The sequence below is a fragment of the Petromyzon marinus genome, unplaced genomic scaffold (genome assembly GCF_048934315.1).
Source record: "Petromyzon marinus isolate PM22_M1 ecotype Great Lakes invasive population unplaced genomic scaffold, UKy_Petmar_22M1.pri1.0 PM_Scaffold_7, whole genome shotgun sequence".
Taxonomy (NCBI): Eukaryota; Metazoa; Chordata; class Hyperoartia; order Petromyzontiformes; family Petromyzontidae; genus Petromyzon; species Petromyzon marinus.
In genome coordinates, this window is record NW_027423677.1 from 3,187,051 (window position 1) to 3,204,471 (window position 17,421).

Genomic DNA, 17,421 nt, shown 5'->3' on the forward strand with positions numbered 1-17,421 from the left:
ACCTTTCATACATCTTGACGCGTATACACCTTCATTGGCTGATTGTACTACCATTTGAACCGCTGCGACAGGAGAACGAAGAACCGGTGACCTCTGGATTGCAAGTTCAGAGTGCAAACCGTCTGTTACTTCAGGGTAACATTTCTCATAACCGCCACTGCTTTTTTTTCAATTGTTCACCTCTGCTTGCGAGCACAATGTACACTTAATTAACTCTGCAGATGTAAAACCCAGAGTGTGTGCCCACTCATGCACCTCCTCCGACATCTTGTTGACACCGCATCCACGATACACTAGTGCTGTCTGGGTTTCTTAGGCCGGGGAGAAGGCGAGCCCCATGGGGTGGACTCCGCAGGGTTGTAGCCTGGAATCTGTGACAGCGGACACACAAATGGCACAAACGTACAACGAAGATAGTCACCCAAATAAGCCTTTAACAGACTGTGCTGCTGTTAGGCGGCATGGCCCACGAGGGGGTAAGTGGCCAACACCTCTCCCCAGTGCTGATGTTTACACACTGCACCAGGTACTCATTTAAGAAAGAGTTGACCTTGGGTAGGCAAAACAGCAGTTCAGATAATCCTCACTGGTGTTGGCAGTGAGTGGGAATTGGGTTGCCGGGTTCATAGCGCAGCGTGCTAACCACTACACCAATGCTCTCACACACACACATGCGAGTATTTCCAACACAAGTGATACGTTATTATTACACTTATTAACACTGAAAAACTTCGTCAAGTCTGAAGACTTTTGAGGAACAGGGGGAGAGAAGATGACAACTCCACACAGTAACACTCTAGTTGGGAATCAAACCCAGTTTTCTTGCTGCAAGACGCAAGGGTTTACCAATGTGCCACCCTGCCGCCCATGGCGATACGTAAACTACCTTAATACCAGTTTCAACGCATGATTCTTTTTAGATATGGGAGGAAACCAGAGAACCCGGAGGAAACCCATGCAGAACAGACTCATGGAGTTTTGTTAAGACATCTGATATCTACCAAGGCTCCCACACCCTGACTTAGCTTGGTATTTTGAGAACTCGCATTCATCAACAACAGCCCCAAACGATCATTTAAATAGGTCACGTTTCAGATAATGGCCCTTCTTGTGCAATGAACTAGGGCCATAATAAAAATCTAATTTATACAGCACCTTGGATATCGAAATATCTCAAAAAAGCACTGGACATTAAAAAACTACTCAAGTATAGATACAAGCCAATAGAAATAAAGTAAAAGCCGATAATAACAATAATGACAGTGATACTGACACTTTACACAGCATGCAAAATGTAATAAAAGCTAATCATAATGATTCCCCTCACAGTAATAACCAATCAGAATCCAGGAAAAGCCAATTAATAACGACGTTTTCAAGCTGGATTTAAACACACGGACAGTCACAACTGATATAGGTAGGGATAGTATCCCATAGTCTTTGGATATACAGTCTGTTCTATAATACGGTAGTTGCGTACCTCAAGAACACCGCGTTTTGGAAAAATCGTGTTATAATAAATAATATATATTATATGGGGTAAAGCGCATTCCGCAATAACGCGTGAGATGTGTAACACAGGCTGAACAAAGACTAAGGAATGTGGGTAGCATCTAGAAGCATCCAGCAGCATCCCGCCTTGTGTGATGCTACGCCGAGGCAGCCGTTACACAACCGCTTATTCCTAATCGCGCGACGTAGTTCCATTCATTCAACCGAGTTAAATCCAGTTCAGATCCGCGTTATACAAAAAAATGCGTTCCCTCATACGTTCATCATCGCGTTATATCCAATTTGCCAGTTACAGGAGGTATAGGACAACAGACTGCAGCTCAAAATGCTAGCTATACATATATTTTTTCCATCAAAGACCGGAGTTTATATTTTATTCCTGTGTTATAAGGGTATTAAGTTCAGGGGCTAAATGCCAATGGATGGGTCTGATAGCCACGGGAGAGCCTCAGGAAAGAGTTTGTGTCATCTTGCCACCCCCTCCATTGAAGGAGCGCAGACTACAGTGGTGTAAAATGTGGTCCATAGTTTGGGTTGCATGGCCACAATCGTACAGGAGCTTGTTTTTAATGCACTGCTATGTATCTGTATGAGTCTCTATGAATCTCTAGGAATCATAATGGGTCTCTCTGTATCTCCTATGTATCTCTGTGTCTCTATGGGTTTACTATACGGTCCCACAGTTTGGGTTGCATGGCAACAAGCGCTATGCTGTGGCTTGTGTCATTAATTTTCGGCCCGCTGACGTTCCGATGCGGCGAGCGTTTGTTTTTTGTGCACTACTGCTGGCGCAGCAAGCAGCAACAGCAGCATGGTCACAATATAAATCGGTGGTATTCCGAGGTTGCGCGTCACGCCGCACGGTGAGTACCTCCGGGCGGACGAGGTGCATGCGGATCCGCTGGTGCTGCAGGTTGGACGAATCCAGCGACACGCGCACGCGGTCGAACATGTTCAGCGCGATGCCCTCCACGCACAGTGTGAGGCCCTACACAAAACACAAAGACATCTCTAATATAGCCTTAACAGACTGTTGGGGCAAGTGCTGTTAGCGAGGAGCACAGATGAAGGCCGGCACGGCACACAAGGGGGTGGTTTGCCAGCGCCATGCCCGGCCGCCTTTGTCTCCCCAGTGGCGATGTTTACACACCGCACCAGGCATTCAATTGAGTTCCGAGTCAACCTAGGGGAGGCCCAGGACCGGTTCAGATAATCATCACTGGTGTTGACCGTGCGAAGGAATCGAACCCAAGTCGCCAGGATTGTAGCACAGAACGCTAACCGCTACACTACCGCTGACTGCTCTCTGCCAAGTGCCCTGCATACAAGTACGGATTGACGTGAACCCACCGTTATTATTAATACAATTACAAGGGTCACTCAGAAAAGCCTCACTGATTCTCAAAACGTTTGCATTCAAGGTCACTGCTACGTTTTTGTAAAAGGAGGCGAACGATTAATATGTGCTCCCCAAATAAGTAATTTGCATGTAATTTGCCAACCTTGGACCATGATGCTGGCACACGAATAACGTTACAGGATCTTTTAACGTCCACTGTTAAAGCGGATAGCCTGTAAATATTTTACGCTTAATACACACCACAGTATTAACCGGAGTGGCCACCGAGTTTGAAACGCAAACCTCCACAACACACAGCGAATGCAATACCGCTTGGGCCACCTCACCGCGAGCTGAAAATCAGGCATGAGAAGCCGATGGCTGCAATGACCAAACCAACCGAGGGATCGTGATGTGCGGGCCAGCCAAGGAATTTTAAAGCCTTATTTGGCCATCATTAAGGAGTAGATGCAACCCCCCTTAGGTTATATGGAGTGTACAATTGCAGTTAAGAACATACCTAAAATATGGCTGCAAATGTTGACCCTTTTGAGCTTCTGGTCCAAATTAGGCTGTGTGCATTATCCACTTATCCACGCAGAGTGACAATGTAATGCGGCATGCAAGGCATGCTGGAAAGGACTGGATCCAATGGTCACAAATGTGCTTTTTGCCATCTAGAGATCACTTTTTGCATCAACTACTATTTCCCTCATTTGTTTTTATTCTACAAGTACTTTTCTGCCCTTTGAGTTTCTCATTGTTTACAATGAGAAACTCTTCCACCTTAAACCAAGTGTCTGTGTGTCTGATAGAAACCTAATCGTAGAGAGATGGTCAGGGGGCTTGGGTCCCAGTGCATTAAGCCAGTCCTGGGTTTAAATGCAGAATTCAGCCGTTCGGGAAATGCCAATGCCTCCCGGTTAAGTGAACACATGCCCTACCTCCTCGTCGAAGGTAACGTTGAGCTTGAGATCTTTGGAGTCAAAGAAAACCGTCCCCTCCAAGCCGTACTTGGGAATGAGCACCACCACGGCGTTCTTGCGCACAAACAGCACGAAGCCCTCTTCGCTCACCACTCCCTTGCTCTTGAAGAACAATTGAGACCACAACAACAACAGCCGTTAATCACCGCTACGTGGCCAAGAGCAGACACACGCGCATCACTTACCAAGCCCATAATTAGTTAACAAAATTTAAGGTAATTTTCCGCATCCCCCCGCTAATTTATTCCAGTTGTGCTATTGGCATCATGTCATGGGGATTATTTTGAGTTCAATCGTGAAGGTACAATGTCAATTGTATTGACTATAATCCTCCATCACCTGACAGAGCCAATCAAATAAAGTTGTCACATCATGGGCAAATGTGCCAAGTGACTAGGTTTTTCAGCAAACACAGAAGAATGCTGAAAAGCAATGTCAAGTGTAGCCAACCAGTACAGCCACGGCACCACCACACGTAAGCGTGTGAATAGAAAACAATTGATTCTTACTACATGCACAATACGATGCCTGCTTTCGTGGCCTTAAAAATGGTTTTCAAGAGACGAATGGACGCATTATCAGGTGCCTAAGCACACGCCGTGCAAGCTCCACGTGGCCCACACTTCCGCCTCCCACCTGCGTGTGGAAAGCTACAGACGAGCGTTGGGCGTACTGCGCCATCTTGTGGCGGTAGTTGAGGTTGTTGCAGAGCTGCTGCTGATTCTGCTTGTCGGTGAGCGCCGGGTACGTGGGGTCGGCGCCCACGCACACGGCCAGCAGCCGGTGCACAATCACATCCGAGTATCTGTAACGGTACAGGGAGACAACAACAACAATATTCACATTTGTTGTAGCCTCTATTTAATATAAAGATTAAATTTACAGTAGATACAGGCTGCGGTATGGCCACGAGATGCCAACGGAGCAGCGGTATTAATCCACCAAGCACCGCGATTCATTCTGGTGGATCTCAGCGGGTTTCACGATCCACCAGAAAGCTACTCAAACAATGACTCAGATGGATTTAACGCTGTGATAGAATACTGTACTCTGGACATACCACGTTCTAGCACCATCTGCTTGTGGAAATTAGCTTTATTAATGTATGAATTTAATTCTTTGTTGAGGATTTTTTTTATTTGTCATCAGATGTAACGCAAATTGCTGCCTGCTCATATCTGTGTTCTTATTTAAGATTCACAACAAAATCGTTAGCGATCCATGGCAGAATTGCAATTCACTTTTGGCCGCCGCTGCAACACGGCAATGGATTCTTGATTCTGCACGTGGAACACTGTCACCCTCCTTGTAGGCGTTGGTGTTCTTTGGATCCTCTAGTTTTTCTCCAACACAAGCCAAACAACCATTTAAGGAATTGGCCAAACTTCCCGTTTATAGGACCTTTTAGAAAAATAAGTCAAAATCTGAATCTTTATCCTGGAGAAATCCGATTCGCGATAAAAGCTCTTTTTGACAGATGTCCAGTAGGTAGATGATAGGAGTGCTAAGAATAGGAAAGGTAAACAAATCACTAAAAGTAAATAATAGAAAAAAGATATACAAGTACGTAGCCAATCGTGCTAATCGGAGGTGTGCCATAATGACAAATTAACATTGCATAAGTACATCAATTAATGAATAAATTCCTAAACTTGGGAAAGGCAGCACAGTCCCAGACCACACCAAGACAACAACATAGTCCCCTCAATAATCGCGAAGGTCGATTTCACGCGTGTGCCTGACGCCAGAGCACGTCACCGTCGAATGGGCAACGTGAAGTGGGTGTAGATGGCGGTGGCGAGCCCGTAGTGGTGGGTGTCGGGATCCATGCTGGAGCAGAAGTAGATGGCCTGCATCATGTAGCGCGTGGCCAGGATGCGCAGCAGAGTGTTGAGGTATGGTGGCGCTCCCGGCACCGCCGCCCGGTCCAGGGACTCGGCCAACGCCTTAGCCGAGTCCACCTGGATCTCGATGTTCTGCGCAAAAAAATCGGTCACACCGGCGTTTGTGAGGTGACTATCCCGCACGTGGCTTGTAGTTCAGTGCTGGGGAAGCAGCAAGGGTTGTGGTGTATTGGAAAGAAAACGTTATTCAGCGCACTTCCTGTAGGCATTCAGGTTTCCATAACCTGGCTTGCCAGGAGAAGGCAGTATGGCAAGTGGATTAATCTACATCTGGCACAGTGCCTGGCTGCCTTCCAGCGTTGTCTGTGGTTCGTCACACCTTTTGAGTTGTTCTGCCTCTAAGGGCGAGTGGAAACTATACGGCTACATCTCAAGATAAAGGTAAAAGGTGCAGCCCTGCAATTGCTCGCTCAGGCCAATACTGACATCGTTTCAAGACACCTCTGCTTCACAGTAGGGGGTAGCACATTCCCACCCATTTTGAGCATAATGTTCATCACAATAAGTCGACCTGATATTTCAACATTTCAGTGCTGGAATTTATCTAAAATTAAATACAGTACTACATTTATCGTGATGGTTTTTTGTTGCTTATTTCTGTGGAGTAGCTGGGAAACGAGCCGAGTCCTTCAACTCCCTACACTTGATAACACAGTATGTTCAATGTGGCTGCTGGATTTTGAAGCCAGGGTCCCAGCTGTAATCTCTGGGTCATAGGGTGACCCAGGTGACCCTTGCAAATGAGACTATTATGTTCTCTTGAGTTCTCACCCGGTTAAACCAAAAGACCTCAAACAAAAATTTGAGCCACCCGACGACCTCTGAATTCCTTGCGAGGAGGATGATATTGAAGGAAGGTTAACAGCAATCTAGAAACAGTAGAACCCCTCCTAAAGATGGTAATTGGTTCCACGAACACGAGCATTAAAGGATTTGGTCATTAAGCGAGTATAGGAAATACGTGTTAAAAGCTTAATTCGTTCCGATAGCATCGAAAGTTTCCCTTGTTCACCCAAAAAACGTACTTTATAATATTTAAACAATGGATATTAATACATAAAGATACTAACATTATAAACACATCATATTAAAATAAACACTTAATAAATGCATGAATTCATTTTGATTTAAAACTTTCGTGACTGCAGGGATTCATATTCTTGGTTCTTTCGGTAAATTCACGTAGAAGGGAAACAATAAAATAATAAAAATATACAACAATAAAATTCTCACGACGTTTCGACTGCAACACAAGCAATCATCATCAGGTGTGAAAACCACAACAAGAAAATTTGAAAAAAGTGGCGGTTATTTTAACGTTAGCACCACAGAGAGAGATTTGATAAGCCATTTCGGGTCTTAATTGATTGATCACGCTTAAGGTGGCTGTCAGAACGCATCCATTATTTTTTGTCTCCCCCCTCCTCTTTTCCGAACATAGATGGACTCGTCCATCTGAACAAACTGTCAAATCTCTCTCCGTGGTGCTAACGTTAAAAATAACTGCCACTTTTTTCAAATTTTCTTGTTGTGGTTTTCACACCTGATGATGATTGCTTGTGTTGCAGTCGAAACGTCGTGATAATTTTATTGTTTTATATTTATTTTATTGTTTTCCTTCTACGTGGCATTAATTCATATTTACTGTACCTACAAGAGCCCGTCGTTAACAGGGAAATGGTCGGTTAAGCCTACACATTGAGCTCTATGGAGGCCCGTTGTTAAGCGATTAGTTAACAAGGGTGGTCGTTAAAAGGGGTTCTAACTCTACCTTTGATTTCGCCGCCTTCACCAAGATGTCGTAGTTGGAAGGCGGAGGCGCCGGGTGGCGTCGGAGCAGCGCACACTCGGGGAATTCGCCTACGATGCGCTCCGCCACGGAGATGTTGGCGAGCAACATGAACTCCTCCACCATCGAGTTGGTCTCCCTGTGTACACGCACCAGTTTCCGCCACCACAACACATCAACCACAAGGGTCAAGATTCTTTATCTTAGATTATTTTGCTGATAATAAATTTCCCACGTGATAAGCCACTTTGTTCAGCTATCATTTGTGGTCAGGGTTTTACTTGGTAAGATAAAAATAGTTTAGTTTTATTTGTATATTTGTTTAAGTTATTTGTTTACCTTTCCAATACTTTGCAATCCTAACGTGTGCTTGTATTGTTTGTTGTTGTAACGTTGTGACCTGCCCCAACTGGACATCTGTGAAAAAAGAGCTTTATAGCTCATCGGATTCTTCCAGTAGATATATATTTTGATTCTGATAGAGAGATCTGCACAACAGTCGGATCGCAGTCATGGGAGGTGTCTTGTTGACGAGACTCACTTGAGTTCCTTGGTCTGCAGGTCGATCGGGTCGTGGGTTTCGCTGTCCATGTGGAATCGGACCTCAGGGGATGCCAGAGTCAATGCCCTACGGGTGGAGAAGGGACATGAGCGATTATCATGTCCAGCCAAAACAACACAGAATCTTAATATAAGACACTTCACAAACTCAGATATTTGAGTTGAACATGCACAGCTCGTTAAGTCAATCCACTGCTGGATGAGGGCCGCCCCATGTCATACGGGTCGTGGGGTGGTTTTACCGTACTTAACCGTGGTGGTCAGTACGCGTTGGCAAAGGTGGGGGAGCACAGACATGGGAGCATTAAGAAGAGTAAAACAATTTATGTCACTGCATTGTCCTCTATTGCCCACAATGTAGCCCCGCAGCAGCCTGTAACACTCCAATCTAGAAGGATGTTATTAACCAGGTAAAACCTTAACTTCTTTATTGTTGCCTTCATTTCCGCATCTCCAGCTTCTTCAGCCTCCCACTCCCAGCCCCACTCACTTCCCCCCCCCCCCCGGCATTTTGCCGTGCTCGCCCCTTTAATCCCTCTAGCAGCACCCCACTTCCCCTACCCCACACCCCCCATCTCTATCTCTCCCCCCTTGCTCCCCCCCACTCTCTTACCTATATAGCCTCTTGTTACAACAGCCCTTTTTTGCCCACTTCAGCAATTGTTTCTGGCTGTGGTTGTCCCACCTGAAGAAGGATGCTTGTGTTGCGCCCGAAACGTCGTGATTTAATTTAGTTGTTATTTTATTTTATAGTTTTACCTACGTGACTTTACCGAAAAAAAACAGAGTATGAATCCTGTAACACTTGTTTGTGCATGATATTCACCCAAGCCTCATGCATCATGGGGTCAAAAAAGCAACAGGTGCAGCCTTGCAATTGCTTGCTCAAGCCACTGCTGGAAGAAGGGGGCTCCCATAAGAGGCGGCCCCTCTAGGGATACACCCTTTTACAGTCCCTCTCAATGTATTTTAGCCTACTCTTCCACGCTGGCCGGATGTCTTAGAAGACACGGGAGTAACCACACTTTACCGCGCCACAGGCGACCTGCCGATCGACTAAATGCGGTGCACACATTAATACGGCTCATCGCTCCAGTGGCGGTGGAGGGGATGAGGATCTTGACAATGAGTTACCCGTTTTGAATGCGCCTCTGCTTGAGGATCTTGGCCAGGGAGTTGAGGCCACGCAAGCTGCTGGTGACCGGATCCTTCCGCCCAGCGTCGTCCATCATTAGCTGAGCCTCTGCGTACGTCAGAGACGCCTGCGGGGATACGATGAACACACCACGGGTGAACCATGGGGTCCTCGCAATTACACAATGCCCACGCCTGATCCAAGCCCAAGCCAGAACTCAACAGATGTCTACGTGGCTCCCGATGACCACTGAGGGTTACGCTCACCCAAAGAAAGTAAAATTGATATATATTTTTTTAATTCTCAAAGCTGGAATTTAACCAAATTTAGTGCAATGTAATTTGGTGGTCTTTCGTGCAGTGAGTTTAACACGTAGGCTTTCGTGACCAATATCATCCATAATACAGGTTGTTTGGGTTAGATTGTGTAAATACATAAATGTGTCGTTAAACCCGCCACCACCCGACACAGCCGACTAGTAAGGGTTGTCACATAAACAGAACGTGGCCAATTCGTCACTGGTACAACACACCGGTGTGCTGTACTCGTGACGAATTGGCATGTTCTGTTTACGTGACAACCCTTATTAGTTGGCTGTGTCGGGTGGGGGTGGGTTTAATGACACATTTACATATTTACACGATCTAATCTAAAAAAACAAACCTGTGTTTTGTGCAGTGATTGTTGACTGGACAGAGACCATCAACTCACTACTTTCATGTCCTACCTCGCACCTCCGATTAGCACAGTTGGCTACGTACGGTGCGAAAGAAGTTCAACATACATACTACCACTTGTGAACCCGTTTCATCTCGCTACACTTGTGAACTCAGAGGTGCAAGCTCAACGCTCTGACCTCTCAGCCATCCGGAAACCTCAACTGCACTAACATAGCAAGGCACCGATACAATACACGTGAAAGCAAACGAGAGTTTTACAAAAACTGAACGTCTGTGGGGGGGGGGGGGGGGGGGGAATCACCTTGGAATTGATGATGCTCTTGGTAAAACGTGTGCTCACAATCTCAGCCTTTGGAGTCATCTCCCATATGCACGAGAACGCCAGCCTGCACGCGCACAGCACATGCACCGTCGCCATTCACCGTCGAGTGGCAGAGTCGTCGACATTGGAGTGGTGCAGGGTGTTCACTCGGGAAAGCCTCGCAAAGTCTCGAGACTCTTTTTCAGGAGGGTCTTGCCAAGTTTTTGGTAGTCGAGTCATTCTTTCAGCAGCGGGATGTTTGGCCAAATACCGGTTTGGGTTGTTACAAATTACTCAACTGGAATATATATGTAGCAACCATTGTTCGACTGCAAAAGCTTTGCAGTACCCTCCCGAAGTTATGGGATTCAGTGAGGCTTTCCATGGTTAAGGATCATAGTAGTAATAACACGTTTATGTTAGCGATGAGAGGAAACCTGATAACCTGGAGTCAACCCATGCTAAATAGGGGGAGAACATACAAAATCTACATGGAAAGGCAACCAAGTCGGGCATCAATCTTAGGCCATTCTTGCTGTGAGACATGTGTTACCATTGTGCCATCCTGGTTTGGCTGCTTATGTATGTACACATGCTTGTGTGGATCTGTACAATGACACTTAAACAGTGCCACGCATCATGGGATTACATGTGCACCTGGCAACAACGCACGTTAGCTGCTGAGTATGGGTTGCAATGTGCACACTCGCGAGTTCACAGTTGTTGGTGCATCTCACCGGTCGACGTTGGATCTCAAGGAACACAGGTTTGAGCTCAATAACTCTGGCACCATATCAATCCTCTGCAGGCGCACAAACACATAAACGCAACAACTTCTCTGTCAATAAACACAATCTGGCAAATACATATGCACCAACTCAACGAGTGTTTTGCAAGCAAACCCACACATGATTAAGTCACCTGCAGGTAACTGTTCAGCAAGGGGATGTTTTCGCGAATGCCAGTTAAGATTGTATGGGTTTTATTTAGAGGAAATCTGATGAATCCAGAGGAAACCCATTCACTAACAGGGGGGAGAACAAACAAAGCTGCAAGCAAAAAGGCACAAGAGTTGAGTAATCAAACCCAACGTCTCCTTGCTGCAAGGCACGAGTGTTACCACTGCGCCGATAGCCTGCCGCTCATGATGTCACGGTACATCATATTATAAGAAATCCACAAAAATCACCTCGTTTAAAACATCATGAGAGATATTTAGCATTGTTGTTGCACATTTTTTTAAATTCGAATTCATTTTTAAGTTATTGTTATTCATACGGGAAGTACTGAAAAGCACGCAAAAAAAATGTGGTGAAAATGTCAAATACAATTACAAAGTTGTGGGGAAACTGGTACCGCGATGATCGTTAGATCGTAATATTTTACATCATGTCGTAAAGTTAAGAATGAAAGGATGAAATCGGCGGGTCGTAAAACACTTGATATTGTGGCAAGAAGAAATCCACATCTCACCTTCTCACACAGGTAAACTGTGGTACCACGCAGAGATGCCTCCTCATCCAAGGCATTCCCCGGCCGGATAAAGTAGTTCACATCGGCGATGTGTACCCTAACCTAGAACACACATTAACACACCGTCACCACCCTCACATGCATGGATGTGTAATGACAGGGTGATACCTGCCGGCCTGTAAGGGTAATTAAGGTTATAGCTGCATTACATAATGCCTTATTATGAAGGGGCGTATCTGGGGTAAAGGTCAACGGCGGAGTCAGTCGAGAAGCTCCGGGAACCATCCCGAAGGGCCTAGAAGGTTCTAGAAAGGGGGCGTGGCCAGAGGTGGAGCTTGGCCACTCCAGGCAGATATAAAGAGCACCGAATCAGAACTTCGGGGCTGTTAGCGTGGGGTCTGGGTCCTGGTTGCGTCGCTACGGTCGTCATCTCTTCGTCTCCGACCACGTGGCTGGTTCTTCTGCAAGAGCAGCTCTGTCTCCGCCGCTACGCTCGTCAACCAGCCAGCGTAGCTACGCAGGACGCAAATGGGCTGCGTGTTTGTACAGCCTAGGTGTAGCCGCGTTACGAAGTGTATCGCCCTGTGTGCTTTTAATAAATAAGACGCCTTCTACTAGACGTCTGGCGGAAGTCGTTCACTCCACATGCATGCATAACCTCCACCATAGCCACTCCAACCAAAGCACAATAATGTGAAATGAAATGCACACCCATTACTACCTGGTGCATTCATTGTGAACCAGGCATTCGGCCAGTGACGTGGACACTTAGGCCAGTGGGGTCTTAGCCATGGCTTGGCTCAGGCTTGGCTCTCGCGCAACATGCATTGAGATTATTTCTATTATTTTGGCTGCTATAAATGTCCAAATGATGGGCCACTTTGTTGAGCTATTCAGTTGTGGCCAGGTCACTAATCAAAAATAAATCAATACCTCAGTGGGCTTTTCCTGGTAAGATGGGGATGGTTTAGTTGTATTTGTTTGTGTTTGGGTTATTTGTTGATCTTTCTTGTACTTTGCACTACTATTATGTTTTTGTACTGTTTGCTGTTGTAACGTTCTTACCCGCCTCTACTGGACATGTGAAAAATAGCTTTATAGCTCATTGGATTCCTCCAGTATAAATATTCTGATTCTAATTCTCAATAAGCCACATCAAAGCAACGCTTAAAACCCAAGCTGCCTCTAAGCATGGTTCCAGCCCTGAGCCTCCGTGTCCCTTGTGCCTCCACGTATATCTCTGCATGCTCCCAGCCACGCTCAGAATTTCCGTGAGCTGAGCCTGAGCCAAGGCACAGCTGAGCCACTCATACTTCTTTGGAGGCAACGGAGCAGATCAAGCCAGAACCAAGCCATGTTGAAGTCAGTCCTGAGCCGAGCAGAGACCAAGAATACGGGCACTAAGGCAACAATGTTTGGAAACTTAATAACAGGAATATTGTCCACCCCTTTGTCAATCCACTGCAGGATGAGGGCTTCTCCATGCCGTAATGGGTTGCGATTGTCATTTGACCTTGCTTTGTTACGATGGTCAATGCAGGTGGTGAAGGGGAGAACTTGGGCAGTTTTTTTTAGATATCACTCTGTACCGGTGTTAGCCATGACTGGAACTAAACCAGCTTGACAGGATGAATGTGCAGTGCACTTATCATTGTGCCACTTAAACTCCCCTTGTAACCTCCGCTAGCATTGACAAAACCATGAAAGGAATAGGCACGAATTACCGCGACCGTGACCACGATTACCACCACCAAATGAATACCTCGGTGTTCCCATTGTCGAGCGGTTTGCAGTGTAGGGCATCGTCGATGTCTGTGCAGCCTGGAGGATCCACACTGCAGATGGACAACGCACGAAGGTCCTCCCTGCCAGCCTGGTCCTTGTACGGGACACACACAGCACCAGGTTCAACAAAACGCTGACTTACAACAAACAAAACACAGGGTGAGCCATACATGGGTAAACCAACTTCATTCTAATGGCGTTCTATCTTCTCAATAGGCGACTGAATATTCTGAAAGTACAGTCCGTTCTCCTATAACTCTGCGTGTTTTCACATCGTGAATTAGATATAATGCGATGAATGCATTAGGGAACACATTTTTTCATAACATGGATGCGAATTGGATAAAAGGCGATCGAGTGAACAGAACTGCGTTGTGCGAGGCAGAATAAGCGGTTGTACGGTTGCCTCGGTGTAGCATCACACAAGGCGGGATGTTTCTGGATGCTTCTAGATGCTACTCACGTACCCGAAGTCTTTGTTAAGCCTGCGTACGCATCTCACGTGTTATCGCGGACTGTGCTTTACCCTATATTATTTATTATGCGATTTTTCCACAATTCGGTGTTCTTCAGGAACGCAAGTACAGCGTTATAGGAAAAAAGTCTGTAGTCCCCTTGCTCCATTCATTTATGTACTGGACCATCTCCACGGCTACTGCAAAGTCCTCCATATCCTGGCTCACCACTTTGATCCGCATCTCTCGAGGCCTGCCTCTCGGGTCTCCGCCCTGGTGCTTCCATAAGTCCATCGCCTTCATTCCTCCGATGTGAATTTCCTCTCTTCTTACGATGATGTGTCCGAGCCATCGACTTTCTTTCAGGTCGACGGCTTTTCTATATACGGTCTGCGGTAAAGGCGTAGAGCCCCGTGGCTTCTCGTTCATGACAGTGCAGCGGAAGGACCTCGACTGGAGGGAGAGCTCCAGAGAAGTCCTCTAGAAGGTATTCTACGCAGGCCAAACATCTTGAAACTATTGCGGTTTGACAGCACGATGATGATGATGGGGGGTGTTTTCGCATTTGTCTATTGTCGGGGGCCTATACGTCGGGGGCCACACGTCATGGGCCACACCAAAGGCCACCCAGGGGCCACCAGTGGCCCGTGGGCCTTGTAATAAAGAACATTGAAGTAAAGGATTCTCACATGCACGACCGAACACACCAACACACCGCAGGCGTAAGAATTGAACTCAATCGATGAATTGACATATCGTCACACGTCTCATGCGTACCTCCGCTGTGATGCTGAACGTGGGAGGGGGCAGGCATGCAAGTACGGCCTGGCTGAAGGGCTGGTGTGGCACGTCGTGCTCCAGCAGCAGCACCTCCGTCTCCGTCTCCTTATCCCCACATTTGCCCAGAGAGCGCACAAAATGGCCCTGCACAAGCACACGGACGATTAGCACGGTTGTCTACGTATGGTACGGAAGAAGTTCAACATGCATATGCACATACGTGGCCAATCGTCACCGGTATCCCTTTTCCACTGGTACATTGGAACCCAGACAGTGCAGATCTCTCGAAGTGTCTGTGGTCACCCACTGGCTTTTTGCCGTGTCGAACCAGAACCAAACCGTAGTATGCTGGCCCCACAAGGCATCCAAATATATCCGGGGGCCGAGCAGGGCCAGGGGCGGGGCTAGCGACACGTTAATTGTGTGACGGCAGTCAGTACACCGCGGGGACGTGGCACCACAGCGTCATCTGCACGTGCCTAGCCTTGTTCAAAGCATTGACCGTCCATGACATGGATCCGCTTTTGCAGTGGATAAACAACCTGCAGCCTACTAAACCGTGCCAGCCATGGTGTCGCTCGGTTGTGCAGTGGCAAATAGGTATGAAAAGCACAACCACAATGCCAACCTTGTACCTAACGTACATTATGTAGAATATTAACCGACATCTGTTTAAACAAAGATACAACCCAAAGAATACATCTTAACAATATATTTAACTTTTCACCAATTTTGTTTCTCATTGTGTTAATGGTATCGCACAAGACAAGCAATCTATACAAACCCTTCGTGGTCAAGGACGACCCACAGGAGCAGACATAACAGAGCTACTTCTAAGATCCATTGAAGTGAAATGCAGTCCAAATTGTAGGGGGGCAGTGCTTTTCCAACCACTCTGCCAATCAAAGTAATGTTCATCACATGGCAGTCAAACGCAGTAGTTTTCTCAGAGATGGAAATCAAACAATCGAAGTGCACGACCAAATTTAATATCGTTTTTGGTGCAGTTATTGGTGACTGGGCTGAGACTATCAACTTACAACACCTTAATAACCTAGGTTGAATCACAGGTGAGTTTGCCATGCTTTCAAACAAAAAAATATCACAGTGGTGCCACTTCAACCACCCTGACTTCCAATTCACCGTGTCACCGTTCGTGTTTTGGGTTCGACGGCTGTATTGCATACAGAGCCGCGTGGCCGCGCGTCAAGTGACAGAAGGATGAGCCCGACGATGCCGACCACGGGACAGACGGGTGAGGTGTCACGGCGTCCGGGGCGTCACGGTGCAGTCGTACGTTCGGGTAGCGGGAGTGTCGCAGCCAGCCATCGATGGCCACCACGATGCGGTGGGCCTGCAGGGACGCTGCTTGTCTTGTCTCCACCCGCACTCGTGGCATGCGGCGGTCCGCGGGCGTGAACAGGTGGCGGGTGGCCTGCAACACGCACAAAGAGCCCCCAGTAAGGCATTCAACAAACTGTTTGGGCAAGTGCCGTCAACACACACCTATTCAAGCTGGTACGGCAAACGACGGGGTGGGTACGGCCAGCACCATGCCCGACCGCCTTTGTCTCCACAGCGCTGATGTTTACATGCCACATCAGAGACTCATTTATGGCCGAGTCGACCTAGGGAAGGGCCCAAGACAGGTTCAGACATTTGGCGCTGTTTATTGGTTATGAGCGATAAATATAATCCAACTCGGGTCCCAGGATTCGTAGCGCAGCGCGCTAACCGCTACATTACCGCTCCCCACACGTACACACACACATGCAGATCAGCCCACCTCCTTGATTGGGCTGGGCATGAGCATGCCCATGCACAGCGGCCTCGAGTTCCGCTTGATGATGCCGACCACTTTGCCAGTGGGCCGACGCATCTTCCCACTTTCGGCTTTCAGCTGGAGACCAAAACAAAGGACAAACATCGTGTTGCGTAATCTAAGCAAGAGCGACGACAGCAGCAGCAGCTGGGATAGCACCGGGAGATGACAACGCAAACTCGAATGAGCACTCACCACAGTAGCGTCTCTCTCACACACTGAAATAATGAAATAACTATTTTTTTTACCAACTCACTGCATAACACAATACAATTTGGCTTGAAGGGGAAGGAGCAATCCAAAACAATAGCGCTTAACCTGTGGATGTGGTTTCATGCTGTGTCTCATCAATGTCAATAATGAGACTGACGCTTTGTTAAAATGACAAAAGATCACAGTGAGGAGTCCTCCGTAAATATTGATAAGTTAAAACAGTTCTGGCGATTGATAGAATCAACCGGAACACGCCCATCAGATACCACACGTTTAAAAAAAAACGCGTAAGCTTTTGCGACCAATATTATCTACAACAAAGGTTACCCTCCCATCTAATTCACAATTTGATGCTTAATCTCTCGATTCTTTATGATTTCACTGATTGACATTTTCTCTTACCTGCTTAGCACATCAGTCACCCTATATGTGTTTAATGTTTACGTAACGTTTTAATAAGTATAACTGTGCAATGATCAGCCTATAAATAATCTGCCCAAGCCAACTTGCACTACATGCGATTTAATATCTAACACTTGTTTATGTTTGTGCAATATTGTCGACTTTTCATAAACCACAGTTGTTTTCGTGCCAATTTCAATTAACTTCATTGCTGTACTTTATTATGTTTTGCATTTTGTCACTGTGGTATGTATGCATGTAGAACTTATTTCGCACCGTACACA

At 46.6% G+C, this 17,421-nt stretch overlaps 1 protein-coding gene across 1 annotated transcript; it reads right to left on the reverse strand.

The window, feature by feature from the left end:
- Window positions 1–5,330: 5,330 nt before the first annotated feature.
- Window positions 5,331–16,619, reverse strand: LOC142923763 (exosome complex exonuclease RRP44-like). Its single transcript, XM_076064746.1, has 11 exons — window positions 16,487–16,619; window positions 15,998–16,135; window positions 14,698–14,844; window positions 13,443–13,559; window positions 11,681–11,782; window positions 10,945–11,009; window positions 10,208–10,292; window positions 9,226–9,353; window positions 8,072–8,158; window positions 7,513–7,669; window positions 5,331–5,813 (listed from the first exon to the last, which is right to left on the reverse strand). The coding sequence occupies exons 1-11, from the start codon at window positions 16,577–16,579 to the stop codon at window positions 5,592–5,594; spliced, it is 1,341 nt and encodes a 446-aa protein (XP_075920861.1). The 5' UTR covers window positions 16,580–16,619; the 3' UTR covers window positions 5,331–5,591.
- Between the last annotated feature and the right edge of the window lie 802 nt (window positions 16,620–17,421).

Bases quoted from the DNA above. Each gene is read 5' to 3' on its own strand.
- LOC142923763 (XM_076064746.1), bottom strand. From the start codon at position 16,579: ATGCGTCGGCCCACTGGCAAAGTGGTCGGCATCATCAAGCGGAACTCG. The intron at 8,159-9,225 runs GTAACTCATTGT...CTCCACCCGTAG, and splicing joins CAGAGGCGCATTCAAAACGG to GGCATTGACTCTGGCATCCC. The intron at 7,670-8,071 runs GTGAGTCTCGTC...GCGTGTACACAG, and splicing joins CTGCAGACCAAGGAACTCAA to GGAGACCAACTCGATGGTGG.